Consider the following 27,599-nt stretch of genomic DNA (forward strand, 5'->3'; position numbering starts at 1 on the left):
TAGTCCTGGCGATTACAAATATGCTGTACACTTTGTCCAGCGTCAAAATGTGCCTCACATGGCCAGGATCACCGCTCATCATGAGCCCGTGTATTATGGAGCGGTGATACACCAGTCAATAACGTATCGACACTGCTCTTCCTGCGAAATACTTCCCCAAACCCCCTCGCGCTCACTCACTCAAACCCCATCCCGCCCCTCCTCGGATCCGCCACATACGCGCCCCCACCCTTCAGCTCGACCCACCCCATGATCTTCTCAAGGTCCTCAAACCCTAGACTCGCGTACATCCCTTTCGGGCCCAGATCGGGGTCTGAGCCTTCTGTCGGGAGAGACGGGTCCACGCCGGGCGGTTGGGCGCGGGGGTGGTGTGTGGGGTGGAGCTGGGCGATGACGCTGAGGAGTCAGCTCTATTTTGGCGTGCATAGGTAATCAACGTGTGGAGGGTTAGACGTCTGTGAGGATCTGGAATGGAGGGAAAGAAGTAAAGAGGAAGGAGCAAAACCCAGAACTCACAGCATAGGCCCGACCCACCGTCTCCGCCCTCCCTCCGCTTCGTCCCACTCAACATACCTCTCTCCGCCTCCCCAGACCTCATCCCCTCCCTCCGCCGACCCGGCCGTGTCCCCGTCCCCTACCCCACCCAGCCCATCCCCCGCTGTACGTCTGTACGCCCAGATATTGCCCGCATAATCGTCTTCGACCACTTGGTGCGCTTGCCTCCGGTCAAACAGGACGGCCGAGGCTCCGGCGCTGACGCCGTCCTTGTACGTGGAGTCCGAGGAGGGATGTGGGAAAGGGGGCGGTGTGTAGTTGGGGTAGAAGCGGTAAGATGGGGCAGGCTGGGGTCTGCGCATGGGTGGGTAAGGGAGGTGCAGGCGAGGTCGGGGAGCGATCAGGTCGTTGCCGGTCTGGGGCTGCGCTTGCGGCTCTCGCGTATCCGGGCCAGCTCCTGTAGGTTGCGATACCTCCGCATATGGGCTGGACGAGCTGGATACAGCTATTGACACCGCTGAGGCGGTATGCGTCGCCGTCGTCGAGTTTGCGAGGATTGACGGACCCGGCGCGCGACTCGAATCCGGTACAGACCCCTGTCTGCCCTGCTCCCCAAACAGCGCCGAAGCAGGGATGACTCTCGCGCCCTCCGCCTCGTGACCGTTCGTCCCCACGGCATTTCCACTTGATCCACCAGACCCGCCCGAACCGCTCCCTCCGCCCGAGAACAGCGCCGACGCGGGAATCACGGTCCCCCTGTCCTCCCCACTGTGCCTTCGACCCAATCCCCATTTCTTTCCCGTCGATTTGGGAGTGGTATCGTCGCTATCCCGCGACCGGCTGGATGTGAGTCGGGCGCCGAGACCCCGTTTCCCGTTGGAAGGCGCCCAGGAGGGAGACTCTGGAGCGGGGTAGGCTGGCATCCCGCTGCCGCTACCGCTCCCGTTGACGTTTTGAGATGATGGGAGGCGCGATCTCAGGGAGGGCGAGAGAAGGCTAGAGAGTGTAGCTCGGCGAGTAGTAGGCGGGGGTTGAGACGCCGCGGTAGACGAAGAGCTCGTGAAGGTACCGTCTGTCAGGCCGTATGAGGTATCTTGTGGGCCGGAGGGGGAGAGCGACCGCACGAGGGGGTAGTAGACCTCATTCGTTGCCGAAGAGGGATTGGCGGATGCAGTCCCTGATGCTATCCGATCGACAGCCGGTCTCTGACTGGGTGATTCGCCGCTGCCCGCCCGACCCGAGCTCCCTACGCCACTGAAGTTCGATGATCCCCGCTCCATCTCCACCTCGGTAAGCAGCGGCGGATGTAGCAGATCGTGCGCATTCTGATTCACAAACAGACTGGGGTACTTGTACAGTACCCCCAGGACGATGACGCGCACGTCCTGCAGATGCACAACGACGCGGACGGTGGTGGGTTCCGCGGCGAAGTTGTTTTGATGTTTGAGCTCGTCGTAGATCTGGTATGGGTCGAATTGGCGGGAATAGATACGGTTGATGGACGCGGAGCCGTTTCGGTGGAGCGTGATGAAGCGCTGGATTGTTAGCGCTGGGTCAGGGAAGACGACTTCCGCAGTCCCATAGCGAGGACATACCGTCCAGGACTCGTCGTGCGTGCAGCCCAAATTCCGGTGCTCCAGCCTCCCGAGTATCCTACCGGATCAGCTCCGGCCGTTTTCGGACTTCCCTCTTGTGCCTGTGCGGACTCACCTCAGGAATACAGCCCGCCAGGTATCTCCCTCCCCCTTGTACCTCTTCCAACTCGGCAGAAACCTCCGCTCAAAAGCCTCCTTCCAAACCCCCTCCGTCCACCGTCCCAGTTCCAGCCGTTCCAACACCCACTTCGGTCTCGCTCTGACCAAGACCTCCAGGAAGATCGCGCCTCCGTCATCTGGTAAGAAGAGCGATAGGGACGGAAGCTTGGCGAGAAGGGGATGGTATGGCCATCCTCCGTCTAGTGCCTCGCGGATGAGTTGCGGGAGAGGGGTGAGATTACTGCGTGACAGGCCGAGGAGGGTCGGGTGGAGGGATAAGAAGGGGATGATCTGGGTGAGGGGGAGGTAGCTATCTCTATCAGCTGGATGTACTGACGAGGGGCGAAGGGGACTTACGCGGCGATCTGACTGTGGATCTCAGAGGGGAGGTCTAGAAATTGCAAGGCGGGCGGAGGCGAGGGCGGAGCCGCACCTTCCCGGCTCGTGGAGGTGGCCACAGCTATCATCCTGGATACTGTCTGGATAGACTGCTGTGTTTCTATGGGCCGCAGAGGAGCAGTAGGCGTCAGTATCGTCAGAGCGTGGTGTACAGTCGAAGTCTAGCTTGAGAGCTCGATCGTTTGTCGTCTGACCATGACGACCTCCACTTCGGCCTTCGGCTAAGGTATCAGCCGAGACTACCATTAGGAAATTCATTAGGATCAATTCCTCATCAATTCCTAATGAATTCCTAATCAACCGGATCATCAAACGCCACGTCATCCTCGTCCTGATCAGCGATCTCTCTCGCCTGCAGCCAGATTCAAGCTTCAAGCTCACACCTGAACCTCTTCATTCACAGCTACCTCTACGACCCTACAGCCGCCAGCCCAAATGTCCCGGCGTCTAACAAGCACACTCCTGGGCTCAGCCACAGCCCAGCGAGCTCTCCCGACCACCTCATCCCTCGCTTTCGCCCGCCCGGCGTCCACAACCACCACCTCCACTCCTCCCCTCTCTTCCGCCACTCCTTCGCCTTCGGCCTCAACGAGCGCCGCCCTCCCCCTCACTTGGCCCTCGTACCTAGCCCTCCGCCGCCGTCGGAGATTATGGTCCACCCTCACTAGTATCCCCACGACGGCCGCCGGGCTCTTTGTGGGCGGAGGGTACTTTGCGGGGTTGGAGGCGGACCCGACAGAGCTGATCATGGGGTTGGAGCCATTGTCAGTTCAGCTTGGCTCCGAACATGGCGAGTGAAGTCAGGAGCTGACATCTAGGGTGATATACGGTGGAGCTACGTATGTTCCTCTATACTGACTGACTGACTGACTGATCCATGCTAATCCATGCCCAGACTAGGATGTATGAGTGAGTGACTATGTTTTGTACAAAGAAGCGAGAAGCGAGTGGTCTGGCTGACTGATTCGCAGTATTCGGCTACCTCATCGGCCCCACCCTCGGCTCCTCCCTCTTCTCCCTGACCCACCCGGCCTACTCGCGCGGCTCACCCTCCCCGCTCGAAATAATGGACAGGGAGCTGTTTGAGCATATCAAGCGGAATCGCGTGGATCCGAGGTTCCAGAGTGTGAATAATCTGCCGCCGGACTATTATGGCGAGAAGGTATGTGAGGGTTCAGAACGTGGAAGGAAGACCCCGAGTGGGGGTAAAGGTAGCGGAAGAGGGGGCGTAGGGATTGGGGCAAAGAAGGATCCATCGAGAGGAAGAAATCTGGAGGAGGACATGCGATGTTGCGGAGATGCAAGTGAGGTAGAGCTGACAAATAGATCACTTCGCTTCCCACATATCGCCGATGGCTCCGGGACCAAGCGACGTATAAGCGGAAAGCGGCGCACGGGGTGCCAGGGGAGACCGCACAGGAGTAAACGAGCATCTACGGAATGAGCGGAACCTTGCAATGCAGATCGAGATGCACCTTTCAGGAACTCTGGGGGGCCACCACTCTGAATGCCGAGACTTTTGGCTGTACGTCTGACTAGTCATTTTTCATTCCTACTGATGATATACCTGACTACACTGCTGGTCATTATCATGCCGCGTCGTGCTACTTTTACAATCCGCGAGACCATGTACAACCCCATCGCCCCCCCCCTCCCCCCCCCCTCCCCTGCTGCACCTCACAGATTCCCTCCAGACATATTGAACCACCCTTGCTGCTGCTCCTTTGCTGCTTGCTTGGCAATAGCGTCCTTCCATACATTGCCCGTCTTGATCGGAATGGGATGTGCGGCAATTGCGTCTCGTCTGCTGCATCAGCTTGACGTGCCTCATTCCGCCAGAGCAGATGTGGAATACTCGAAACTCACCGAGGGGTAGTCCCCACGCTGACCCACGTAACAGGCTGGACCTCCGGCTTGACCTCTGGCGGCGCCATGAGCGCATAGTAGCCCGTACGTGAAAAGGGGTAGATTTGATTATGGGGTGTGATCTTCGATCTGTTGGGGTACCGGTTTCGCCGCATAGTTGAGAAAGCATAAGTGTGGCTGGACGATTGTTGTGATTGGGAAGTGACCGTGACCGTGAGGATGAGTGCTGGGCGTGGGGAATCATGCGTGGCCGAGAGGGTATGAGAGGGTGTGTGACATCCACCGAGAGTAGGGGAATGGATGACCGGGCGGGAGGGGAGGTTCCGAGTTTAAGCCGGAGTATGGGGAGAAGGCATAAGGAGGGTAGACGTATTGAATTTCCGGAGCGGGCGGAGGCGGAGGTGGGGGAGCCGGGTCCGAGGGCGGTCCAAAAGCAGGTGGGAGGCGGAAAGGGAAGTATGCGAATGGAGAGGTGGAATGTGGGTTGGAAGAGTAGGGTCCGCTTTGGTCAGCTTTTGTTCCTCTTCCAGAGTTGGGGTCCTTCTCGCTCACTGCTCCCTCGTCACCTACGCCTGCCGCGGGAACCCCTGGTACAATTGCCATCCCCCGCCCCCACTCATCGGAACTGGAGTAACAACCCACGGAGTCCACCCTTCCGGCGCCTTGCTATTCCACGCCGGCCCCATCCCCATCCCCATACCTCCTCCGCTCGCCATCTGGGGCATCGCAACCCCCGGCGGTCCCGCCCAGGGATACGGCCACCCTCCCCATCCCTGCTGCATCATCCCGACCTGCGCCGCCGACTGAGCCGTCGGCTGATTACTCCACAACCCCCCCCACATCTCCGCCACAGCCGCCATCCTCTTCTTTGCCTCTTCCTCCTCTACCCGATCCTTCTCCTTCTTGCCCTTCTCCACCACCCCCTTCGCCATCTGCTTGAGATGCTGCGCGCCCTCGACGCTCGCGGCGACCTCGGCGAGCTTGGTGGTCTTGTCGAGGACAGCAGCCATCTCGCTGACGGGCATGCAGGAGAGGGCGTCGAGGGCTTTGTAGTTGTACGGCCACGGGAGGTCGAGACGGGCCTTGATGACCGCCATGATGGCCTTGCGGTACTCGTCGTTCTTGCCCCATTCTTCGAGGTTCCGCTTGTCGCCCTCGGAGCACATGGCGCGGCGGTCCCCTGATATGACGTGCTCGGTGTAGTCGCGGATGGCTTCGGCGGGGTTGACGACCGTGGGGCTGGGGGTCAGCAAGAGCTTAGAGCAGCGCTAAGATTAAGGAGGAAGGAAGCCAAGCGAGTGAGCGGGCCTGAAGAGAGGGATGACCGTTGATATTCAGGAAGAAGGAAGACGTACGTGACAGAAGGCAGGATAGCGGGTATAGCATACCCCTGCCCATGCATAGGCGCATGACCCCAGAGGTTGTACGGGATCGACATCTTCCGAAGCTTGTTTGGCCGGCGAGGGGGATAGGCGAGAAGGAGCAGGGCCGAGGTGGGGCAGCTGCAGGTGGTGAGGGGGATAGCGTGGAGCTGAATGATGCGAGCGAGGAGGCGGGAGCGGTATGGGGTAGCGGCAGTGGGGGATGTGGCTGAGAACTATCGATGCGATTACTGGAGTGTCGTGAGGGAAGGATGAAGTGTGGTGGAAAGAAGGCAGAGGAGATGGACAGCGTTATATCTGAGTCGGGTGGCAAAAATGCGTCTACTCGATGATATGGATATACTGCCGCCGGAGCCGGATACCCGCGTTCCACGTACACAGTACACACGCTGCCAGGGTGACGTGTGGCTAGCCTCGAGTCGAGTCGATTCGAGTCGGCTCTACCGTCCGTAGGAAGCTCGGGAGCGTCTCGCTCCCGGTCGTGAGGGAGTGTGATCAGCTGTGCTGTGTGTGCTGCGTGATGGAGAGAGAGGTGGGCGAGGTGAAGTGAGGCAGAAGTGAGGCCGATGTGAGGCAAGGCGGGAGGGGTTCGGCACAGCCTGGTGGAGATATCAGTGGCGAGGAGGTAGAAGGGGGAAGAACAATAGGGAAAGAAGAAGATTGAAGGGCTGTGCCTGATTAGATCTGATCTGATGCGAAAAGTGAGGCAGAGGAATGAGGTGTGTGCGGAGATGTGTGCCTGATCTGGAGTTACCCTGAGTTGGCTTGAGGACTCAGATACGTCAGGCACAGTCAGCATGAGTAAAGCCCATAGACCGGCTGAACTGGGCAGAGCAGTAAAGGTATCTCATGGCTTGTTATTACCGCCTACAACAGGTAACTCCCCGACCTATACATCAGCTCCGTCCGAGCGCTCAAGGGTGTGAGAAAGCGGGACGTACCATTCCCTCTGGCCTCACATCCTTCCCTTGGCTGAACATCCCCGCTATATGTGTCCAGCTCCCTACGCCCAGCCCCACGCTCGCTCCCCCAGTGACTAACGAAGGCAGCGGCGCCCGCTTTAGGAAGATGGCGGGTATGACGACTGCTGAGAGTGCCGAGCCGATAAACGAGTAGTCGTCCACATGGACCTGGCTCGTGCTGTGTGACTACCTCATCAGCCGCGTTCTCTCCTCGTCCATATGACTTCTCGGTCTGCTGGCCCGGCGAGGCACGTACCAGCCTAAACACCCTATCTTCCAGACTCTCCGCACTCGCCCCTCTCAACCTCACCCACGCCGCGCCGGCCCCTAACGCCCCGCCTCCCAGTACAGCCATATTGGCGCTTCTCATCAGACCTCTCACGGAGAAGCCGGTACCCCGTCTGAGAATAAGAGACGAGACGAGGTAGGCTGGGGGCAGGACCGTGGCGCCGGCTTGGGCGACTTTGAGGGCTGAGTGGGCGATGAGTTGGGTGAGAGGGTTTTGGGACGCCATGGAGGGGTAGGTGGATGTAGCCATCGTGCCTAGATCTCAGTGCAGGTGTAGATGATGGAGCTTTGCAGTATAAGTCTGGGACGAGGGAACAAAGTGAACAGATACAACAGAGGAGGAAGTCTGCAGCGGCGAGCGGAAGGCGAGCGCGAGCCAATCAGGTGGGTTGCGTAACAATGGCGTCATAGATCTGTGATCCCCACTCTTGCGCGAGGTAGTAACCGAGGTGGAGGGGTGAGGGTGGAAGGCTTGTAGACTGCAGGGGAGTAGCAGTACGGGCGAGCTATACGGTGCATATATACAGCTATATATCCCAAAAGATGTTACCCTCATTGCACTCCGTCGTGAGACCGGAAGATCGACTCAGTAAGAGCAGCAAGGCCGGATCGGCGCCGTGCCGTATGTCAAGATGATGGAATCTGGTTCTTCAAATATTAGCGTTGCCTCTCAACCCACCCCCAGCTCAGGCAGGTGGAGGGAAGCGACGAATGGAAGAAGGTGAAGACGCAGGCGGCGAGTACTCACGAGATCGTTCAGTTCCCGAGTCCGGCCATACCCTTCTTCCCCGCTCCCTCGGCTAGATGCGCACTGACCGTGGAGAGGGACCAGGCCGCTGGGACGACACCTGAGTATTCGGTGACTGTGCGTTGCTGGGAGCATATAGTACCGGCAGCAGTGGCGACGGAGATCTGCAGTGTCAGCTCGATGCTCTAGACAAATCCTGAGGATGAAATCCGGCTTACGCTTCTGATGTCACTTCAAGACCGACACTACCCCCTCTCTCTTGTTCCCTTGACCTTCCTCCCATCCCTCACCATGTCCATACACACTCGCCGATCCTCCGCTATCCTCGCATACCACTCATTACACCACACACTCTTCCGTCCCCAAGATTCCGGCTGCCATCCCTCCAACATCTCCCTCGTGACCTCCTCCGGATCCCGCACAACCAGCACCGGGTGATGATTATACAGCTTGTTCAGCGCCGGGACAGACTGGACGATAGGAATCGCACCGAACAACAACGCCTCCCATGTCGCATGTGAGTCAAGCCCGGTCTCTGGCGGAGTGAGGACGAAGCGGCTCCGACCGAGATGAGAGGCGTACTCGCCGAATGAGATTCGGGACGTGATGATCAAGACGTCTTTGACTGGTACGCCCCAGCTCTTGATGGCTGATAACCACCTCGCGCGGTCGGGATAGGTCTCGCCGAGCTTCACGTACAGCAGTATATCGCGACGCTTCACTTCGTCTGCCCGTGTGGAGGGAGAAACGCCGTCCGACTGGTCAGAGGGGGATAGCGGGCCATGTACTGCCTGGGCGAGCTTGAAGAGCCGCTCGGCGTTCCTGAAGCCGATCGGGATGGGGTGGTGTCGAGGATGGACGAATGAAGGGTTCTGGGCGTACCAAGCGTGCAGGTGTTTGTCCTTTAGATGACGGATCATATCAGGTGCTGGACCGCGGTCAGAGTTGCCAGAGATGAGGATGTAGGGGACGGTAGGTCGAGGGCGGAGGGCGAAGAAGATGGGGAGAAAGTCGGACGATATCATGACGATACTTCCGGGTGAGAGGCGGCTGGTATCGAAAGAAGTCCAGTAGTCGGCCGTCTCGTCGAACGATCCAAAGTCTGCGATGAGGCGGAACCCGTCATTCGAGATCAGAGGGTAAGAGGAGGGGCGAGAGTGAGGGTCGGCGGGCAGAGCGGCGGCTGAGACTCAGCCGTGTTCAGCAAGATCTCAAAGAGCTTACCCTGTTCCATAGCCGACCGAAACTCCGTCGTCTGCACATTCCACCGATCCGCCCACATTCCCGCCTCCGCTTCCGTCTCCAAGCGCGGCTCCCTCTCATGTACGAGCGCGCCCGAACGGATGACTGGCCCATCTGGCTGCGCTCGCTGGTACGCGAGATTCTTGTGGTGCGTATGCAGATTGTTGATCTTGTGCAGCCGCCAGTCCGACTCGGGCGCATCGGGATTCTCGACGAGGTAGGGGCAGTAGCCAGAGACATTGGCGTAGACCTCCACCCGCCAGACGTAGGTCCACCTGCCGAGTTGGTAGACTGCTGCCTCGTTGATAAAGCCCGCAGTCCACTTGCCCCGCGGGTTGTCGGTGCCGAAGAGGTACTGGCCGACCGCCGCTGCGTCAAAGATACCGCCGACGACCCCGTGAGTTCGAGACGTGCCGAATGCGCGGTTGTTGCGAGCGTACGCCATCACCCCTTCGACGGTGGTGACCGCTGTCGTTCCCTCCCGGGCGCGCATGTGTGATCCGGCCGATAGGGCGTGGTATTCTGGAAGGACGGGGAGGTTTGAGAGGATGGAGGGGTCAGAGCCGTAGACCTCAAAGTACCGATTGAGGAGGATCATATCGTTTGTCTCGTTAACGCTCGCCCTTGCCTCTTTACGGACAAAGCTGCCAAAGTGGGCCAGGGAAGAGGGATTCGCAAACCTGCAAGTCAGCTGCAGCCTCGATTGCAGATTAGATACGCACCACATGAGACCCGCTATGCCCCTCTCTGGAGAGTCTCGAGTAGCGCCCGTCCCCGGATACAACGCCTGAAATTGCGGGAGCAGCTCCCTCAGGTGCGCATACAGCAGATTATCCGACTCGAGCAGGATGATATTGCGCAGATCCTCCCGCGTCGCCAGACTAGCCACATAGAACAGCCGTTCGGTCGTCATACGCCAGAATCCCTGATCCTTATAGTGGCCCTTCCCGACATCTGCGACAAGCGACGAAGGAGCCACAAAGTGGATGTACGGGTCGACGATACCGGTGGACGTCGCGAGGGGGAGGGGGAGGGACGAAAATATCGTCGAATTGTAGTCCATGATGACCCATATATGAACATTGTCAGATAAGGGGTTGGTAGCCCGAACCTGAGCGATAGCTGATGCTAGGTATGGAGGCGGAGGGTAGTGACCGACGTGCACGAGGATGACGTTGATTTGCTTTAGGTGCGCGCCGGGAAGGGGACCGGCCCATCCGAATTGGCGCATTCCAGGTGGCGCGAGCGGTCCGCCGAATATGTACAGGTTGACCGGAGCCCATTGTAGGAGGGCAAGTGCGGCGCAAACGAACGCGACGCGAAGTGCTAGGCGTCGACGGGGGGATATGCGGCCCAGACGGCCGGAGAGCATGTCGGGCCGGAGGAGGGAAGGGAGGGGCAGCGACTCGCCCAGCCAGCTCAGTGGGTCGGTATGTGAGCCAGCCGCGCGGCTCGTCCAGAGCTGATGAGGATGTCGCGGTCGCTCAAAGGGCTGGTCCTTACACGAAGAGCATGTGAGGGAAAGTCGTGATGATCGCGACTCATCTTTGCACAAATTCAGGCAAGTTACGTAATATTTTCCCCACCCTACTCGTCCTCTGAGTGGGGGAGTCCAGAGTTGAGCAGGAGCTGGCTGGCATGGTGGGATCCTGCCAGTCTCCCAGGTCATCCATTGATCAGATCACCTCGGCTCCTGCAATCGACCGCCAATACTGTGCACTCAGAGCTACCGTATCGCGCATGCGCTGCTGGACCAGAATCTGAATATCCGGATCCGGATCCGGATTTGCCACCCGCTGAAAACGATGACGTCTTTCCGACGATCTCTCCTTCATCTTTCTCATCCGTACATTGGTATGACAAGCAGCAACACAGCTGAGAGGGAGGCTTCCCCCTTGCTCACTCACTCGCTCACTCACTCGGAGGCTTCCGATACCAACGTCGAGGCGTCCACGACTTCACTAGCGCCAATCCTTCGTCTCCCGCCCGAGATCTTTTCGTATTTCCTCGACCACGTCCCAGCGTCTCAGCTTCAGCGGACGGCCCTGGCCTTACACCAAGTCTTCCCCGATGCTCGGGTGACGGAGGAGTATCTCTGGCGATATGTGACAGTGAGGAAGGGAGAGCAGCTGGTACCGCTTTGGCATGCGGCGAGGCGACGGCGGGAGCGAGTCGAACGGGAAGGGATGCGAGCGAGGGTGGGCGGATTCGTCATGGAGTCCTGGAGGGGGGACGCTGATATCCTCAACAAGTGAGTGTTTGAGCTATAGGATTAGCTAATGATCAGTACTCTGCGATGTCTACCAGACATACCCGTACTCTGCCTCAATATGGGCACCAACTTTGCGCCTGAACACCTCGCGGAGATGTTTCAGACGCATCGGCCAACGATGCAGAGGCTGGAGCTGCGCTTCAAGCCGTATGTCGAGCAGGCGAGCTACTATCAGTTTTTGAAGGGTGAGTTTGCTATAGGTTGGGCATTGCTGATTATCAGGCTCGTACTTTGACACCGCCATCGAAATGCTCACGCAACGATGGCCCGAGTCGCCTACTTTCACCCGCCTCGCCATCATCCAGGAGATACCACCTCGGACGAAACGCCCAGCTCCCACATTCTCCGCCGGCACCACAGCCTCTACCGCTGACGCTAGCACTGCTGTGAGCACCGTCGCTTCCACAGCTGCGAGCACGGTGCCTTCGTCCCAGGGCAGTCCCGTCATCCTTCCAGACAGTCTCAATGCGGACGTCGCGGCCCTGGACTTGGGATCGGACGAGGAGGTACCGGCTGAGCCGGTCGCACCCGTCGTCGAGCCCCGCGGGTACACCGGGCACGGACCCTTTGAGTACCTCGGGGACAAGCTCGCTTGGGCGCGACCCAAGACCTTTGCCCAGCCCATCGTCTTTTTCGACATCAAGTGCATCGCTCGATTCGGAGCTGCACCTGCGGCTCGTCACCTCACCCATCTCCGTTTGCGTGTGCCCTCGCGAGACGTCGTATCCCTCCTCCTCGCCCCACCTGGATCTACCTACTTTCCCTCTCTCACCTATCTCGACATCTCCACGACCAACGTCCGGCTCGACGGTATCCTCTCCGCCATGCTCCGGCAGTACGAGCAGGTTGAGCACCTTGTCATGGATCGGGTCAATCTGTTTGGGTTCCAGGCGAAGGACAAGGGGGCTGAGCTATGCCGGAACCTGGGCGGCTTGATCCCCTCAGCGGGTTTAGCGAGGGGAAAGGACCGGGAGAGAGCGATTGCGATGTGGGACGTTGCGGATAGGACGCGTGCAGCTATCGCTCAGGCTGAAGCAGTTGCGCGGGCGAATCATGGTGGTGGAGGGGGTGGTGGCGGACTGAGGAGAGAGGAGACGCCCATCGAGGAAGCCAGCCGACAAGCGCGGGAAGCTGCAGAGGAGAGGGAGCGGCAACTGAATCTCGCTCGAGCTCGGCGCGGACACCGGTCAGCGGGTATGGCGACTTTTTCGCTGCGCAATAGCAACCTTCGGCGGTCATCCGTATCGGCAGCCGGGTCATCAGCTGCCGCAGCGGGCGTCATCCTCGGCCCTCCTGACCGCCTCTACCTCATTCTTCCTCCACTGCCAGCTCTCCGGACCATCTCCGTGGGCGGAGAAGCACGACTCTCGGCGATTCAGGCGCGCGAGTGGAACGCCGAGTTTCATGCGGGGTGGAGGGAAGGTCTGGCCAAAGTGGCAGGATGGGCGGCACATATTGGGGAGAGGTACGAGCGAGCTCGGCGGAAAGCGGACGAATGGGCGGTGCAGGAGTTGCGCGCAACAGAATCTGCGAATGCGGCGGGGAAGGGTAAAGGGAAGGCGGTGCTGAAGGTACCCACTGCCCGTCCGCCAACGGATATCCGTCTCTACCGCTATCCCCTCCCCGGCGAATCTGCAACTCCGCTTGCTGGTCCAACCCCGTCGGATCCCACCGCAGGACTCGTTCAGATCGACCCGGAGGGTAGCACATATCTCGCGATCTACAAGGATAGGCAAGCCGATGCGGAGCTGTACGCCAATGATAACTCGAATCCCCCGCCGTGTGTGCTTTGTACAGTGCCGGACTGTGAGGGACCACCGAGGCGGGGAGATGAGGGTGGCAAGGTGGATGGGCGAGGAGGGATGGACGGGATACATGCCGAGGGCTGTGGTCATATGGTTGGGAGGCGGACGTGGGGCTGGGAAGGGATGTGAGACGGAGCGAGTGCATGGAGCTTGGTCGGGACATGGTCGAGGGTCAGGTCAATAACGAGCCGACGTATAGCGAGGGAGTGGACCGTACAGTCTGCTGATGCATCACATATTACCAGGCGACATTTCTGCTTCACGTCACCACAACGCGACCCACTCCCGCTGTCACAGACATGAGTCCCTCATTCCACTCCGTCACCAGTCGGGCAAAAACCACGCCTAAGGCCGCCATCAAGGAGACGTCCATGCCCTCTGGTACGCGGATTTGATACTGCTTTGTCAGCACCTATCGAACGTATTATGAGATTTCAGGGATAAGGCCGGGTGGAAGAGGGGCACGGAGTGTGTCCGTCGGGCAAGTACGTACAGTAGGACACATCCCGCTCCTTGATGAATCCGCAGCTTTCGCTATCACACCGAGGTACATCCCATCCACGAACACCCATCCTCGGCTCTTGCTCCATTTTGCGTCGACTCGTAGCTCCCGGCGCTGCTGCGTGATATGGTCGACAAAAGTCGCCGTGACGACTTTTCCATCTGTAGAGTCAGCGCTGTGTTCTATACTAGGCCATTCATAGGACCTAGCGTACGCCTTTCGAAGGTCATAACCTCCTGGTTGTCCATGTCTTCGACATAGTAATTGCCATACATCCACGCATTATGACGTCGCAGCTTCAACACATCCTGGCCTTTCGCGTCTGTGAATACTGCTCCAATAAGCTGCAAGCCTCGCTGCCCGTTGCCAGTAAACTCACCCTTCTCCACCTTGACGGACATATCTTTCCCCTTCACACTGAATACGACGTCGCCCGTTCCTGTGTCCTTGATCGTCCAATTCTTCTGCCCCATATCAGCTTGGAACCCCCATATCGAATCGGGTACGCTCGAACAGGGGAAATCAAGGATAGGGTGAAAAACGTACGGCACTCATCGCCGAATCGGCTTTGATCGATATGCTGACCGCACCGCCCTGGGCACAATACGCAGGGAAGACCCCAGTCGGCCCCGCGAGGCTCTGCGGCTCATCGGCGGTGTTGAGGTAGGCGACCTCGTCGTATTCGTCCCCGCTCTCCACCTTGCCGCCATCGAAAGCATCCTCCTTGAGGAGGTGCTCCTTCCCTGTCGAGCTCTCAGAACCTTGTTCCGAACTTGGCGCGTGTAGGTGGGAGCCGGACGACCCGCGCCCGGGCGTGTCGGACGCGGAGGATCGACCCAGCAGATCAGTGAGTTTGCCCATTGTGAGTTGTGATTGAGTTTTGGTCTGTCTTCTGGCCGCTGGTACTTTATATGTATCCGAAGCTGGGAGGACACGTAGGTTGCGCTATTTATGAGGAGTCATCGCGTTGACAGTCCAGCTAGTGAAGCGGTGTACAGTGCGGTGTCCATATGGGCTTCGGCGGAGCGCTCAGCGCTGGGCACCGAGATCCGAACAGATCCGAGAGCCGGCGGCTTGATGATGTCACTTTTGCACGTGCTCACTCTGCATACCGACTCTTCGGACCGACTTTAAGCCGATTAATCCCGGCGCCGGCGCGAGGCCGTTGCTACAGATTTTGGGACCTCCGGGACACTCAATATATGCTGAATCAATAGAGGTATCTTGTTTACCGGCTTCCTCGCTACGATGGTCCTATCTGTCCATCCCCACATGTCGGACCGGGCACTCTTTCATCTCGACATCACTATTCGTATCGCGCAAGCCCCTCGCTCTTGCCCTGATCGTATTTATCCCGCTTGCCCCGTCTTCAAGAAGGAACCTGCCTGGTGAGTATGCGAGTGTCGGGTCGGATCCCATGAGTATGAGTATGAGTATGAGTCACGTCAGTATGTGGAGCGGTCTCGGACCTAGTCTGGATCTGCAAGAAGCCGTGAGTGTTGAATTATTGCGCAGCGCCTGCCAACGTCCTGTCCAACAGCTCGATACATCCACACGGTCAGTCCCAACCGCCGCCTAGCTCGCCATCTCCACATCCGCACCCACAACCTCCACTTTCTGCACCGTCAGACTTGCCCCTCTCATAGGACCCGAACAATAGCCTAGACTCACCTCATCCTTCACCTTCTTGTCCTCTAATGGCGGCGTCAGGGCCCTCGCCTCCTCAACCTCCTCCACAGCCGCCTCCGCCTTGACACTCTCCTCCATCTCCTTGGTCGCCTCATCCTCCGTCCGATCCTCCGTGCCCTCCCGTCCTCCGGGGCGGGGCGCGGACCGCAGACCCTTGCCCTCCTCTTCGGCCTTCATCGCGTCGACAAGTGTATGCAAGTCACGCTTTTCTCGGCAGGCTTGGAAGAAGCGAAGGCCGACGTGAGAGGCTAGACGTAGTCCGCGCCAGGTGTTTTTGGTACGTAGCTGGGAGTCAGTCTAGCTCTCTTTCAGAGCGGAGACGAAGACATACCTCTTGACTTGCAGCTTGGTCGTCCTCGGATTGCTCTCTCCCCATCGCTTTGTCGTCCTCGATTCCCTCCTCCATAGCCTTCAGCTCCTCTTCGAGCCCGTAGAACGTGGTTGACCTACATATATCAGCTTGGCGTCTCCCAAATGGGATAAACAGCAGAACGTACCGCTTCCACCCTTTTAGCTGATCAATCCCCTCAAACCCATTGCGCCAGAGCAGAGTCAACGGTCTTGACCCCAGCTTGAACGGGAACCTCGCCGGCGGTTCGCAATGCCGTTTCCAGCCTTCCGCAGCCTCCTTGACGAAGTCCTCCTTCATAGGTGGAACGTCAAAGACGCTCTCCGGGCATGCCTCGTTCTTCCATTGCGCCTGCTCATCAGCTCTGGACCCCGACTCTGAAATGATAAAACTCACATAATGCCGCTCCCTATGGATCACACTCATCAACGTACTCTCAAAAGTCTTTCCATCCCTCCCCATCTTCCTCAACTCCTCTCGAATCCCCATTGCTTTCTTTCGCACCCATTCCTGATCCTCTGGACCAAGCACGAACGTCTTGGAGATCCCGCCGGTGTATGCCTGCTTGGAGACGAGGGACGGAGTGAGGTTGAGGAGGAACTGGAAGAGGATGGTGTACTGGACGAGGATTTGACGGCGGAAAGACGGGTCCGCGAGCTCATGCGAGAATAGCCGCCGGCCGGTGAGATACCGAGGATGGAAGAAGGCATTTGCTGACGTGGAGGTAGAAGCGGGAAGGGGGTCGGCAGTAACAGCGGAGTCTGTCGGGTCGCCGCCGTCCTCGCGTTTCCGTTTCCGCGACGATTGAGAGGGGCTGGTAGACGATTCGGTACTAGAAGTCGCCTTTTCGTTTTGCGTCTGCTCGAATAGCTTTGGGAGGAGAAAGTCCGTCTTCTGTTTGAACTGCTCAAAGCCTGAAACCGGGGGCGAACCAGTAGGCGGACCGTCCAGCGTAGACGGGTTCGAAAAGTATTGCTGGATCGACCAGAGTGTCGAGTAAAAGTCCGGCTCCTCCTCGCTGGTCTTTGTCTCCTTGGTATCCTCCTTCTTCCCGGTCTCCTCCTTCATCTCCACATCGCCATCGCCTTCCCCCTTTGCCACGTCTTTCTCCTCCTCGGCCCCCCATGTTGTTTGGATGTCGCTATAGTCCCCGCGAAGGTTGACGGCGCTCTTGTCTGCGACGCTGATGACGCTACTTGCGAATTGGTGGATCCGGCCGCGGAAGACGAGATCTTCAGGAGTGCGTGGTAGGAAGCGGAGAAAGGAGTTGAGGGTACGGAGGAGAGGGAGAGCTTTGCCTCTTGATGCTGGCATATCCTACTGGTTAGCCCAGTCCGAGAAAGATAAAGAGGGAGAGGTACCTTTGTGAACCGTTTCGAGCGGGTCTCGATATACTTCCAGAGATTTCGCCAGATCTCGACGGACAAGAGCTCGATAAGTTCTTCCAACAGTGGAATGAAGAGTTTTCCGGGCTCGAGGGACAACGAATCTGCCTGATCAGCCGAGATTCTCCCTCAAAAGGCGGGGGATTCTACCTGGCATGCTGGCGTAGACAACCTCATACAGCGTCAGAATGAGGTCCAGCCTGTAGCTCAAGGCGCCGAGGAAAGCCTCTTGACCGCCTGTATCGTTCGTCTCCGGCTCAGGCAGCTCGCTAGTCAGCCATGGTCTGGAGCGACAGGTAGCCGCGGGAATGAGAGGGGCTCACCTCGCCATCCATAAGCGGCGCCAGGACCACGTCCTTCCCGACCAGCTCCAGTACGGTCCGGACCATATCTATCCTCTTCTCGTTGGCTGACGCTGTCGAGCTAGAAGCCGATCCCAGGCCGTCTCCGTACGCCTCGAATACAGGCCGCCAGATTGCCTCCACTTTAGAGGTCAAGCTCGAAACGTAGCCGGGATCGAGCGTTCCCGGGTCGGTCAAAGCGCCGGGACCTAGGAGGCTATTGAGGCCCGCTTGGAGCTGCGGGTGCAGTGTAGAGGCCATCCTATTTGGACGGATGGGTGTATATAGACAATGTATAGAAGGTGGAGAGATGACTCTTTGGCGCAGCCAACAATAGGGCGGAAATTTGCTCCCGTCCACTCACAAGGACCTCTGCACAGAGCCAACCTTTGCTCTATCATACATATCACAACATCATGTCCAGTCGCGCAGCTTTACCGCCCTCCGTCTCAAGCGGGGACCGAGAGTATACACGTGGTTCCGATCATCGAGACCGGGATGGAGAGAGAGGCGATAGGTCCAGAGAGGACAGGTACGACCGCCGAGACAGGGATGAGAGGTACGAGCGTGACGGAGGCAAGGACAGGCGGTATGGCGGTGGCGAGCGGGATGAGCGACGGGGAGAGAGGCATGGTGGAAGGGATAGAGAAAGGGAGAGGGAGCGGAGTAGGAGCAGGATCCCTAAACGGCATGGAGGAAGCCGATACGATGAGCGAGGTCAGTTGCCTTCTGTACAGTCCTCGCGAACCAGAATAGCGAAGCTGATCTGGCAGATCGGAGAGATAGACGATACGACCGCGACGGCTCCCACAGGAGCGAGGACCGACACCGTGGCGGGTCATCTCGGCGGGACACTGAGTCCGACGTCAAGCCATCCAGACGCGACCTCGATGCCCCACCGCCCAGCTCACGAGGCGGTCTTCCCGACTTAGATCCAGACGTCAAGCCTACACAGCGAGAGCTGGACGCTCCTCGGTCTTCCAGCAGAAGCGGATCGACAGCCGCCGATGCTGGTCCTCCCGCCAGGTCAGGACCCCCAGCAGGCCCGTCCGGTCTGGGACCCCGAGGGGAAGGAGGTTATCCTAGCGGCCCGCGGGGAGGAGGTGGAGGGGGCTACCAGGTTCAGGGCGGGCGTGAAGGATATCAGGGTCAGGGCGGATCTGGAGGAGGATACCCCAATCAGGGCCAAGGAGGTGGAAGAGGGGGATACGGTGGACGGGGCGGTTATAGCGGCGGAGGTGGCGGCGGATATGGTGGCGGCTCTGGGCCAGGTGGATATGGTGGAGGAGGAGGCTATGGAGGTTACCAAGGCGGACCAAATGGCCCGAATGGTCCCAGCGGGGGAGACTACGACCGGCCACTAGATCGCCGAGCTATCGAGGAGGGACGACGAAAGCGAGAGGCGGAGCGAGCAGCTGCAGTCGCCGAGGCAAGGAGACAGGAGGGTGAGTCTATCTCCATGTCTGACTCTGACTACGTTCAGTACCTGATGACCCGAGCTGATGATTGACAGAAGAAGGCGACTTGCCAATGGAGCCTGAGCCTGAAACAAAAGCTGCCGGATCAGACGATGAAGAAGAGGGCATGGACCCAGCTTTGGCGGCCATGATGGGGTTCGGCGGTTTCGGTACCACCAAAGTAAGCTACATCTTGCGGGTCGATCCGGAAAAGGCGACTCTGGACAAAGCTGACGTACAGGACAAAAAGGTAGCTGATCAAGTGGTCGAGGGTAAGGCGCAGGTGTATAAGGAGAGGACATGGAGGCAGTATATGAACCGTCGGGGAGGATTCAACAGGCCGCTGGAGAAGATGAAGTAAGGGCGCTAGGGTCATGCTCGTCGGTCGAGAGCATGGAGGGTAGTAGGGGCGGCATGGAGGATAGCCGGGACAGCATGGTATGTACGATTCGTGGACATTAGACTCGGCAAAAGTCTCCACATTCTCATCGAATGGCGCCGCAAGACCGCTCGCCCATCTGGGTTCCATACTCATACTCACAAACTGATCACTCGCGAAAGGTATCCTTTGACTCCACCTCTCCGTGGCGCGCGCCTGCGACCCCTGATCCTCCTCAAGCTCCATCGATCCACGCTCAAGCTCCCCTCTTCACACATATCAGCAGTCATGGCATGATGAACAACCACATAGCACTCCCATTCCCGCCCGGCTCTTCGCCACCGCCGGTCATTCATGATACGCGTCCAGAAACTTCGTCTTGGACTAGCTCAATTAGCAAGGGCAGGTCAAAGTCTACTCATCTCCCTGTATCGGCTAATGTACTTCAGGGGCGCTGACAGGCATCATCATGGCGGGCGTAGTGGTAGTGATTTGCATACTTCTTGCGCTCACCTGGTTCATTGTTCGGCGGATACGGCTGGCTCGGCGGTCACGGGGGGATACCACCTCAGGCCTAGGAAGTATCGGTGTTGTTGGTGGAGAACGGGGAGTTATGCCGAATGCAGATGCAACATCAGAGGGGAGTAAGGGGGACGAGCAGATGAGGCCCCCCGACTACAAGCCATGAAGCATATGAACGCCACGTGTCAATCGCGAGAATCCCCATGCATTGATCTCTGATACTCAGGCTGAACTGTGCGCACGAGAGTCACCGCAGCCTTAGCTGACATCACAGAGCTTCCTCATAGCTCAGCGGTCGGCCACGAGAAGCTGTTATACTGCTCTACTGATGCGTGTTAGAGCCGAGAGACTGCTGATTCCGGCTGACACGCTTTCTGCTGGGTGAGGGATGCCGACCAGTCGTCGGCGTGGGTGTCTCGCTTCCTCCCTTTGAATTCAGTGCGCAAAACGATATGCGTCATTAGCCCTGTCAATCTTGACGTTTCCAGCCATTGGCACAGTGTCGTTCACTTATCCCGGCTCCTCCGGCCTAGACTGACCTTTCTTAATCCAGGGGTCGAAGGGGACATCATGTCAAAGGATAGATAAAGAGGACGACTTGTATTGACCTTACCCCTGCAGGCCTGAGCCGACCTTACATGGGTATCCCCGAGCCAACCCGCGAGAGGTCCCTTAATAGCCTCCTGACCCGCCCCTGGACGCCTATGTCTAGGATCTGGGCAGGTGTATATAAGAGCTCAAGTGAGGCGCCAAGTAGTCCAGTCTATACATACTCGTACACTGAAAAGACAAGCATCTCCCGCTCAAGTCTACAAAATGATCATCGACATGTCACTCCTCAAGCGCGCCGATACCGCTGCAGCCGAGAAATGCATGGAGGACGAGACGGTGAGGCGTTGTGTGTAAGTCTTGGTCATGATGCGGTCGGGAGGAGCAGGTCGACGGAAAGCGAGTGTCCATTTCCAGTTGTGCCTTCGCTGAGTCACCAGATTTCGCCCAGTTGATTGGCTTCGGCTACGGTCTTGGGGCCGCGGCGTTGATCGTCCTCGCCGTATGGGCTATCAAGAGGTGGAGAAACCAGAAGCCAAAACCGGTAGCGGGACCGGTAAAGGAGACCGGAGAATAAGGGGAAGGGCGGACAAACAGTAGGAGAGCACAAGTGGGAATGGAGCATGCCAACTCGTGGTGGCGAAGGGCAACTTGTAGATCATGTGTATACCAGACAAATATGCTATGAGCGCGAATGGCTACAAGGCTATGTAGAGTGTACACTACAATATACAATGATACCTATCAATCGTGACGAGTCGACGTCTGTCTTCAAGCTTGCGTTCTGGCCTCGCTTCGCGTACGCGTCCATGGCATTTGCAGAGCTATATGGTGCTCAAGATGGTGCTCGCCAGTAGGCTCACCACGATCGGCATGCGCGTGCGTGAATATCATTGCTCTCTCGACAGCGCAAGCCTCAATGCATGGGGAGTAGACAGCGCTCAGATACCAACTCAAATACTCTAATGCAGCTGATTTACAAGTACGTTGCTGTGTCGTATGCAGCCGATTCGAACGTTTTAAGCCCTTTCCTGTCTCGTGGTCCTCCAGCCTACTGTCCGCACCCCGTCTTTCCGATACCGCTGCTCTATCTCCTACCACTCTGAAGCAGCCGTCGGGGCGTAGGAGCTGGGCATGACGGAGGACTGGCCAGGCGTAGACGTGGTAGCTAGTGCGGATGGATCGTATGCGCTGGGCGATGACTTGCTGACGAATGCATCGCTGGGCTTGAGGGTGGAACCGTCACCTTCCTCGGTTGGACACGACCAATCGCGGGTGTCCTGGGATGGCTCGCTGGTGAAGGCATGGCCTTCGCTATGGGTGGACCCATAGCGAGACTCGCGATTGGACGTTGCGGCGCGTGAGTTGGTCGTTCCGCACAGCCCGTCTCCCTCGCGCACTGCGTTGACACCGTCTGATCAGTGTATTTTCATCGTACGGCCGTATCATCGTGTCTGATCGATCAGCATAGCTCCTCCATACGAGCTTACCTGATAGCCCTCTTTTTCCGTCGCCCGGACCGCTCGCCCGTCTTGTCGGACCTTCGAGGCCGCCCTCGCTTCTTTCCCGCCGTTGCCGTCGCCATCCCCGCCAAAGCATCCGTGTTCCCTTTCCCAGTAAAATGCAGCTCCTTGTCGAGCGTCGCAAAGTACTTGCGGCCTTTCCGCCATTCGCCGTACATGAGAGTGATCGTAGATGCCATATGGCTCGGCTAGGATTTCAGCAATCGCTCAGGAAGAGGTGCTTGAAAGAGACGTACCATCGCTTTTGCAACCTCATCACCTACTAATCTGTGCAGGAATACACTAGAATCATAATCCCGCTTGAACAGCTTGGCCATCTCGACTCTGGCGGCCTCGTAGCGGGCGTCGCGGGCATCACCTCCAGTCAAATACCTAGGGTCTGGTTTGTCGGTATGGAGTCGCAGCCAAGTACCGAAGTATAGGTTCCACTCTTTGGTGGAGTGTCCGAGCTCAGCGTTCTGTTGTCAGCCTTCACCACGACTTGGGACCTACATCTTCAGCGAGAATGGCCGCTACCGTATCCAGCGTCTCGCCCCGCTTGATGTTGCGCAGGTACGGCGGGAACAATGCGGAGTACTGGTCGACATGTGGATCGTGCGGTAGCGTGTAGAAGTCTTCTCGATGTTTTCTCCAATGGCAATATCGGTTACTCCACCGCTTCTGCGAGTAGTATGGGTACTGGCCGTCAGCGTAGCTTGACAGACACTCACTTTGGCGTGGACATGCTCAACGACGTCCTCGTAGCTTCCGCCAGATTTTACGCTGAGCGGATGGGCATTGCGCAGGATCTCGTCCATCTCTGGCGTGGAGAGCATGCTGTTGGTCGCAATCTGTCGGTCGTCCGAGAATCGCTCCGCCTTTTGACGCCACCATCGAAAGAGGTGATTCCACGTGACGAGCGTGTAAGTCTTGTCCTGGACATTAGCGCGTCTACCTGTGTCGCACATACCTGCTCCGCCAGCTCCTTGCCTAGCTTCTCATACGATAGCCCCGTCTCCTGATGCCTCTCTTCCGCCTTGGTAAAGATCGCAACGAGCTCGGCGTTCGACTTGAGCTGGAGATAGCCCAGCCGGGATGCCCAGCGACTCGGATCGCCGTCGTCCGAAGCCGGGGCTGGACTCTCGGCTCGGCGCCTACAGCTTGATGCTCTAGGCTCGGCGGGAGAGTCCCCGGCCCGACTGCTTGGGGGGCTTGACAACGATGACTCCGAGTCAGACGAGTGGTCCACCGACCTGACTAGCTGACGTGACCGTTTACGCCGTACTGGCGGCTCGTCCTCCGACTCGAAATACTCCGATTCCCCGCCTGTAGAGTCCGAGTCATCCGATGACACCTCGGCGACTGCGACAGACCGACCTCTTGCTCGGCGGGATGGTGCAGTAAGGTCGATGGGGAAGGTTGAGCGGCCATTTGCTGCACGGCGCGGTAGGAGGACATAAGGCCTGCGAGCTGGACGATTACCCGACAGGTCAATACCAGCATTATGCTCTCTTGTCTCCCTTGGCTCCACCTTGACATGCGTCGTCCCCTCGACCTTGACCACCGTTTCTATTTCTCCCCCTCCGTGCCGCCGCTGGGCGCGTGCCGCGAGGGACAATGCTTGTACATCCGGCTTGACGTCGACAGGAGGGGATTGTGCCGGTTCACGTTTGGAAGTTTCGCCGTTGGATGGAGGGATTTGAGCAGGAGGCGCGCGATGCCGGGACCTGAGGGGTATGAGGACGACGAGCTCGCGGAATGGTCTCGCGCGAAGGATGGGTCGAGGTCGAGGTTGAACGATTTCCGTACTCTGCTCCCCTTTGACATCCTCAACTCCCACCTCAACCTTCACGGTCCTCTCGCGAGACGGTCCCGGCCCTGGCAATCCGAGCCGAAGTGCACCGGCCCCTCCTCTCATCCGCCGGTCTTCTCCAGGGCCCACCCTTTTCCCATCAACCTCCATCCTGCCACACTCCTCATTCTCCCCCTCTTTCTCGTCCTCAGCCTCGAAGAAAGACTGAACCGAGAGCTTGGGCGAAGGAGAAGAGGACGGTGCGGAGGATAACTCGCTATCGGACCGAGGCGGGGACGATGCCATTGCTGCACCGTGCTGTGTTGATGAATCGCGAGATCCGCGCAGGCCAGGTCCAGGATCTTCTGGCATATCGACAGGGTATTTCTCTTCCGTGTCAGAGTAAGCCATGATGTAGACGGGGAAGGTGAAGGCAAGATCGCAACCTGTTGGCTGGCGGAAAATCTCTCCTCATTCCTCGACGAAAAACCTTTTTCCGATTGATCCTGACCCCAAGCGTACATCCGCGTTCCTCTGTGCTAGGCTACGAGAAGCCAGATACATACTCTGATCCACCTCGCTAGATCGAACCTCTTTTCGTTCTCGCCTACTGCACCTCCGGTTGGCTATTCGCAAACTTGGTCAAGATGTAGTTCAAGAACTGCGTTTCGTCATCCGCACTGAGCTCGCTCGGTGCCCTGTCGATCAGCCTAACCCCCCTATCTCGAACGAGAGCATAACTCACCCCTCTTCAGTCTGCGGCAGCGCAAACGGATTGAACCCTCCATCCACCGGCCCATTCTCCAAATCCAGCCCCAGATTCGTAAAATCAAACTGATCCAACATCGCATTCCCAAACTGCGGTCCGCCCGATTGGTTTCCCCCTCCGCCAGAGATGTTGTCCGCGAAAAATTGCTCCAGACTGCCAGCGGCGAAAGGATCCGAGCCGGATAGGGTGAGGGAGCCATTTTGGGGCGAAGCGAGTGGAAGCATGTTTTGGTAGGGGGAGAGCTGGTAGTTGTTGCTTGAGGTGGAAGCGGTGAGGGAGTCGAGGTTGAAGTTGGGGTGTTGAGTGGGAGAGGGGAAGAGGTTTTCGGGAGAGGGGTCGAAGCGCTGTTGTTGTGATTGCTGTTGCGATGTAGCTTGTTGTTGCTGGGGCATGGCCATGCCGGTATTGTTGTTATAGTCCGGGGACCAGCTGGTCTGGGGATTGCCCCGTTTCGTCGGTGGAGGTTGGAGGGGACGTGGCCCATCCCGCCGCTGCCCAGACATGCTGAATGGCTGCTGTACATCCAAGCCGGGCATGGAGGGCGGCTTGTACCCCCACGGACTGCTCGACATTCCTCCCTTTGCCTGCGCAGACTGCTCCTGCACCTCCCGAGCCGCTTGCTGCCGGAGCTGCCGCCGTTCCTCCTCGGCCGCCCGACGGCCCGAGCGGGTCTTGGCGAGACCGAGCAGGAGGTCGACGGGGGTCTCTTTCGGCAGAGAGTTGGAATTGGGCGCGATGTTGGTTTTGGCGGTGAGGAACTCGACGATGGCCAGTTCCTCCTTGACGAGCGGTTCCGAGACTCGGCCGTTCGCATCTGGCGCACGACCGGAGACGACGTTGAGTAATCGGCGTAGCTTATCCGCCTGAGATGACTCTGGGTCGACTATCATCAGCCCAGCCTAGAAAGGACTCACGTTTGATCGTCACGCCCAAGACCATGTACGAGTTCAGCACCCTGTATCCTCCACTATTGACGATCAAATTCCCCTTCTCCATGATGAAGGATCGCCGACTCAGCAGATCCGCTGTCGCAGACTCGATAGCGGCATCTTTTGAGTAGGCGTAGCGCGAGTCTTGGGGTTTTCGACGAAGGAGGTATGGCCGGTTCAGGGTGATACGGGTGTAGAACCACTCGCATGCGAGCAAGTGGCGCTGGACGAAGAGGTACGAGTGGTCTTTGTCGAATTGGAGGTCGGGCTTCGTCATTCGGAAGAAGGGAGGAAGGGTTTCTCGCCAAGCGAGCAACTCCTTGTCGAGTTCAAGCACGGTCTGGTAGTCGGGGAGTTGGATGGCAAAGGTATGGTAGGCGATCCGGCCCATGATTTCCGCTAGTTTGTGTCTGGAGTCAGCAAAGCCAGCGTAGGACTCACCTGAGGATGACGTAGGTGTAGACGGTAGGAACAGTGAGAGGATGACCTGCGGGATCAAAGTCTCCTTCCAGCTCTTCGTCCTCGAGATTGGCGGGCATGCGGGTATCCGTATGTGCGTCCGAGATGCTAGCGGGCCGGCCGACGAGAAGCGAGATCGTGCGGTCGAGATGATATAGCATGGCCCATGCCCGACGCCGCACCTCGACATCCCGCTTATCGGTGATGTTCAGGATGGAGCCGTCACGGTACAGGCCGAGTTGAAAGGCGGTGGTGAGGGGTGTAGATCCTTCTGCGGGGCGACGAGTGAGCAGCCTGGGATCAGTACCGCCATATCTAGACTCACATGTACCGCGAAGCTAGGAGTCCCGCAAACAGAACGTCGAGGTTGTCTCTTTGCAGAGCTTTGGCGTATTCCAGAGAAGACCGAGCGGAACCATAGAAACGTCGAGACCATGCCGCCTGATCGGCAGACGGTACGAGCTCATGTGGTGCAGACAGAGCGGTGATCGCGAGCTGGGTAAGCGTTATCTTTGTCTCGACTCACGACTATGAACATTAAAGGCAACCAGCGGAGGGTGTCCCCGTCCACCTTGGGATTGGTTGGGTTCCGGCCGATAGAGTCAAAGAACACCTCGTATCGCTTGAGGAAGGATGGCTTGTCGATCTTGTACCGCGTCCAGCTGTCATCAGCCGAGTTTAGGTCAAGACTCACTCTATATCCTTAAAGTATAGGTCGATGAGTCCATCCGCCATCCGCCGCCCCGGCACGCCCGCAATCAACCACTCTAGATGACCTTTGCTAATCCCACTCTCCTTGAGCGTCGTCAGAACATCCTGAAGATCCGTATTATCGTCAAGAGACAGATTGATCATGCGCCCTTCCCGCAATCCCCAACCGTACCCTGATCTTCCGGTGGTATTCGTATACGCCTGACCCGCGGGGAACTGCCCGGACGGTGGAGGCTTGAGCGGCATCTCCTTGTCCTTCATCTCGGACGCGGGATGGAACATGTCCTCCCCGGAGCCTTGGAGCAGGGCCGAGAGGTCCGCCGGGGAGGAGGGCTGCGCCGAGGTAGTGGCCGGGAGGGACGAGACCAGGCGGGATAGTAAGCTCTCAATAGAGCTGAGGCGACTCTGGACATCCGCGCTATCCTCAGCTCCACCAATAGCCAAACTTACGCGCTAGGATCTTCTTGACCGTTGAGGAAGGGCCGACACAGCTGCGGTACCCGCCGGGCCACACACTGGCTACACGGCTCCTTCCGGTCGCACTTCTGCTTACGCCTGTGGCATTCAACACAGGAGAAGTGAACGCGTGTCCGCTTGCTCTCGCGGTCCCGATTCATCCGAGACGTGACGGACTGACTGTCATCGTCCGTGTGGTCGGCGCCGACCGAGGCGAGGCGAACGAGCGGGGGGGACGCCTTGCGCTTTTTGGCAGAGGTGGAGGCGGAAGCTGAGGCGGATGTAGACGCCTGAGCGAGATTCAAGGGCGCAGTCGGCGCGGCATTATTGGCGCTGGACATTTTGCGCGTCTACCTGTTATGGGAAGACTATGGGCGATAGTAGGTACGAGATGTGTAGATGCTATGCTCATACACAGCTACAGCGAGTACAGGGTTGCTGAATGCGCTGTTGACGAGCGGAAGCTTTTTGGGTTGCCGCTTTGGGCGCCACGTGATTCGCCCCACTTCACATACCCCACCCGGAGGTGGAGGCGGGGCTCCACGCTCCACTTGCGGTGACCTGTGTCAGCGAAAAGCATCTCCCCTCTGCGTCC

General features: G+C 58.3%; 12 protein-coding genes across 12 annotated transcripts; 4 read left to right on the forward strand and 8 right to left on the reverse strand.

Moving 5' to 3' along the window:
- Nucleotides 1-176: 176 nt before the first annotated feature.
- MKK02DRAFT_41876 (uncharacterized protein) lies at nucleotides 177-2,716 on the reverse strand (the record flags this gene model as incomplete). Its single annotated transcript, XM_053091738.1, has 5 exons — nucleotides 177-396; nucleotides 517-2,030; nucleotides 2,091-2,148; nucleotides 2,206-2,559; nucleotides 2,607-2,716. 5 exons carry the CDS (start codon nucleotides 2,714-2,716, stop codon nucleotides 177-179), a joined length of 2,256 nt encoding a protein of 751 aa, XP_052948628.1.
- A 367-nt stretch (nucleotides 2,717-3,083) lies between these two features.
- Nucleotides 3,084-4,073, forward strand: MKK02DRAFT_41877 (integral to membrane protein; the record flags this gene model as incomplete). The annotated part of the gene is made up of 5 exons (XM_053091739.1): nucleotides 3,084-3,412; nucleotides 3,467-3,487; nucleotides 3,544-3,557; nucleotides 3,620-3,810; nucleotides 3,975-4,073. 5 exons carry the CDS (start codon nucleotides 3,084-3,086, stop codon nucleotides 4,071-4,073), a joined length of 654 nt encoding a protein of 217 aa, XP_052948629.1.
- Nucleotides 4,074-4,754: 681 nt separating this feature from the next.
- Nucleotides 4,755-5,952, reverse strand: MKK02DRAFT_41879 (uncharacterized protein; the record flags this gene model as incomplete). The annotated part of the gene is made up of 3 exons (XM_053091740.1): nucleotides 4,755-5,016; nucleotides 5,085-5,753; nucleotides 5,870-5,952. 3 exons carry the CDS (start codon nucleotides 5,950-5,952, stop codon nucleotides 4,755-4,757), a joined length of 1,014 nt encoding a protein of 337 aa, XP_052948630.1.
- Nucleotides 5,953-6,743: 791 nt separating this feature from the next.
- Nucleotides 6,744-7,396, reverse strand: MKK02DRAFT_41880 (uncharacterized protein; the record flags this gene model as incomplete). Its single annotated transcript, XM_053091741.1, has 3 exons — nucleotides 6,744-6,785; nucleotides 6,838-7,044; nucleotides 7,115-7,396. The coding sequence occupies 3 exons, from the start codon at nucleotides 7,394-7,396 to the stop codon at nucleotides 6,744-6,746; spliced, it is 531 nt and encodes a 176-aa protein (XP_052948631.1).
- Nucleotides 7,397-7,902: 506 nt separating this feature from the next.
- On the reverse strand, nucleotides 7,903-10,508 carry MKK02DRAFT_41881 (uncharacterized protein; the record flags this gene model as incomplete). The annotated part of the gene is made up of 4 exons (XM_053091742.1): nucleotides 7,903-8,058; nucleotides 8,185-9,077; nucleotides 9,119-9,816; nucleotides 9,859-10,508. The coding sequence occupies 4 exons, from the start codon at nucleotides 10,506-10,508 to the stop codon at nucleotides 7,903-7,905; spliced, it is 2,397 nt and encodes a 798-aa protein (XP_052948632.1).
- A 266-nt stretch (nucleotides 10,509-10,774) lies between these two features.
- On the forward strand, nucleotides 10,775-13,342 carry MKK02DRAFT_35786 (uncharacterized protein; the record flags this gene model as incomplete). The annotated part of the gene is made up of 4 exons (XM_053089265.1): nucleotides 10,775-10,777; nucleotides 11,062-11,387; nucleotides 11,424-11,593; nucleotides 11,631-13,342. 4 exons carry the CDS (start codon nucleotides 10,775-10,777, stop codon nucleotides 13,340-13,342), a joined length of 2,211 nt encoding a protein of 736 aa, XP_052948633.1.
- A 130-nt stretch (nucleotides 13,343-13,472) lies between these two features.
- Nucleotides 13,473-14,576, reverse strand: MKK02DRAFT_41883 (uncharacterized protein; the record flags this gene model as incomplete). Its single annotated transcript, XM_053091743.1, has 5 exons — nucleotides 13,473-13,610; nucleotides 13,707-13,876; nucleotides 13,930-14,046; nucleotides 14,095-14,179; nucleotides 14,262-14,576. The coding sequence occupies 5 exons, from the start codon at nucleotides 14,574-14,576 to the stop codon at nucleotides 13,473-13,475; spliced, it is 825 nt and encodes a 274-aa protein (XP_052948634.1).
- A 714-nt stretch (nucleotides 14,577-15,290) lies between these two features.
- MKK02DRAFT_41884 (THO complex subunit 1 transcription elongation factor-domain-containing protein) lies at nucleotides 15,291-17,740 on the reverse strand (the record flags this gene model as incomplete). Its single annotated transcript, XM_053091744.1, has 8 exons — nucleotides 15,291-15,332; nucleotides 15,387-15,689; nucleotides 15,736-15,850; nucleotides 15,902-16,104; nucleotides 16,150-17,070; nucleotides 17,115-17,242; nucleotides 17,289-17,403; nucleotides 17,462-17,740. 8 exons carry the CDS (start codon nucleotides 17,738-17,740, stop codon nucleotides 15,291-15,293), a joined length of 2,106 nt encoding a protein of 701 aa, XP_052948635.1.
- A 746-nt stretch (nucleotides 17,741-18,486) lies between these two features.
- Nucleotides 18,487-19,297, forward strand: MKK02DRAFT_41886 (uncharacterized protein; the record flags this gene model as incomplete). Its single annotated transcript, XM_053091745.1, has 4 exons — nucleotides 18,487-18,810; nucleotides 18,864-18,924; nucleotides 18,993-19,117; nucleotides 19,178-19,297. 4 exons carry the CDS (start codon nucleotides 18,487-18,489, stop codon nucleotides 19,295-19,297), a joined length of 630 nt encoding a protein of 209 aa, XP_052948636.1.
- A 1,356-nt stretch (nucleotides 19,298-20,653) lies between these two features.
- MKK02DRAFT_41887 (uncharacterized protein) lies at nucleotides 20,654-20,963 on the forward strand (the record flags this gene model as incomplete). The annotated part of the gene is made up of 2 exons (XM_053091746.1): nucleotides 20,654-20,735; nucleotides 20,827-20,963. 2 exons carry the CDS (start codon nucleotides 20,654-20,656, stop codon nucleotides 20,961-20,963), a joined length of 219 nt encoding a protein of 72 aa, XP_052948637.1.
- Nucleotides 20,964-21,815: 852 nt separating this feature from the next.
- Nucleotides 21,816-24,091, reverse strand: MKK02DRAFT_41888 (uncharacterized protein; the record flags this gene model as incomplete). The annotated part of the gene is made up of 6 exons (XM_053091747.1): nucleotides 21,816-21,840; nucleotides 21,877-22,097; nucleotides 22,146-22,367; nucleotides 22,402-22,587; nucleotides 22,620-22,823; nucleotides 22,859-24,091. The coding sequence occupies 6 exons, from the start codon at nucleotides 24,089-24,091 to the stop codon at nucleotides 21,816-21,818; spliced, it is 2,091 nt and encodes a 696-aa protein (XP_052948638.1).
- Nucleotides 24,092-24,287: 196 nt separating this feature from the next.
- MKK02DRAFT_41889 (uncharacterized protein) lies at nucleotides 24,288-27,345 on the reverse strand (the record flags this gene model as incomplete). Its single annotated transcript, XM_053091748.1, has 8 exons — nucleotides 24,288-24,378; nucleotides 24,426-25,332; nucleotides 25,364-25,788; nucleotides 25,820-26,131; nucleotides 26,163-26,332; nucleotides 26,364-26,499; nucleotides 26,532-26,966; nucleotides 26,999-27,345. The coding sequence occupies 8 exons, from the start codon at nucleotides 27,343-27,345 to the stop codon at nucleotides 24,288-24,290; spliced, it is 2,823 nt and encodes a 940-aa protein (XP_052948639.1).
- Nucleotides 27,346-27,599: the final 254 nt, after the last annotated feature.

This window comes from Dioszegia hungarica (genome assembly GCF_025882075.1).
Source record: "Dioszegia hungarica strain PDD-24b-2 chromosome Unknown MKK02contig_5, whole genome shotgun sequence".
Lineage (NCBI taxonomy): Eukaryota > Fungi > Basidiomycota > Tremellomycetes > Tremellales > Bulleribasidiaceae > Dioszegia > Dioszegia hungarica.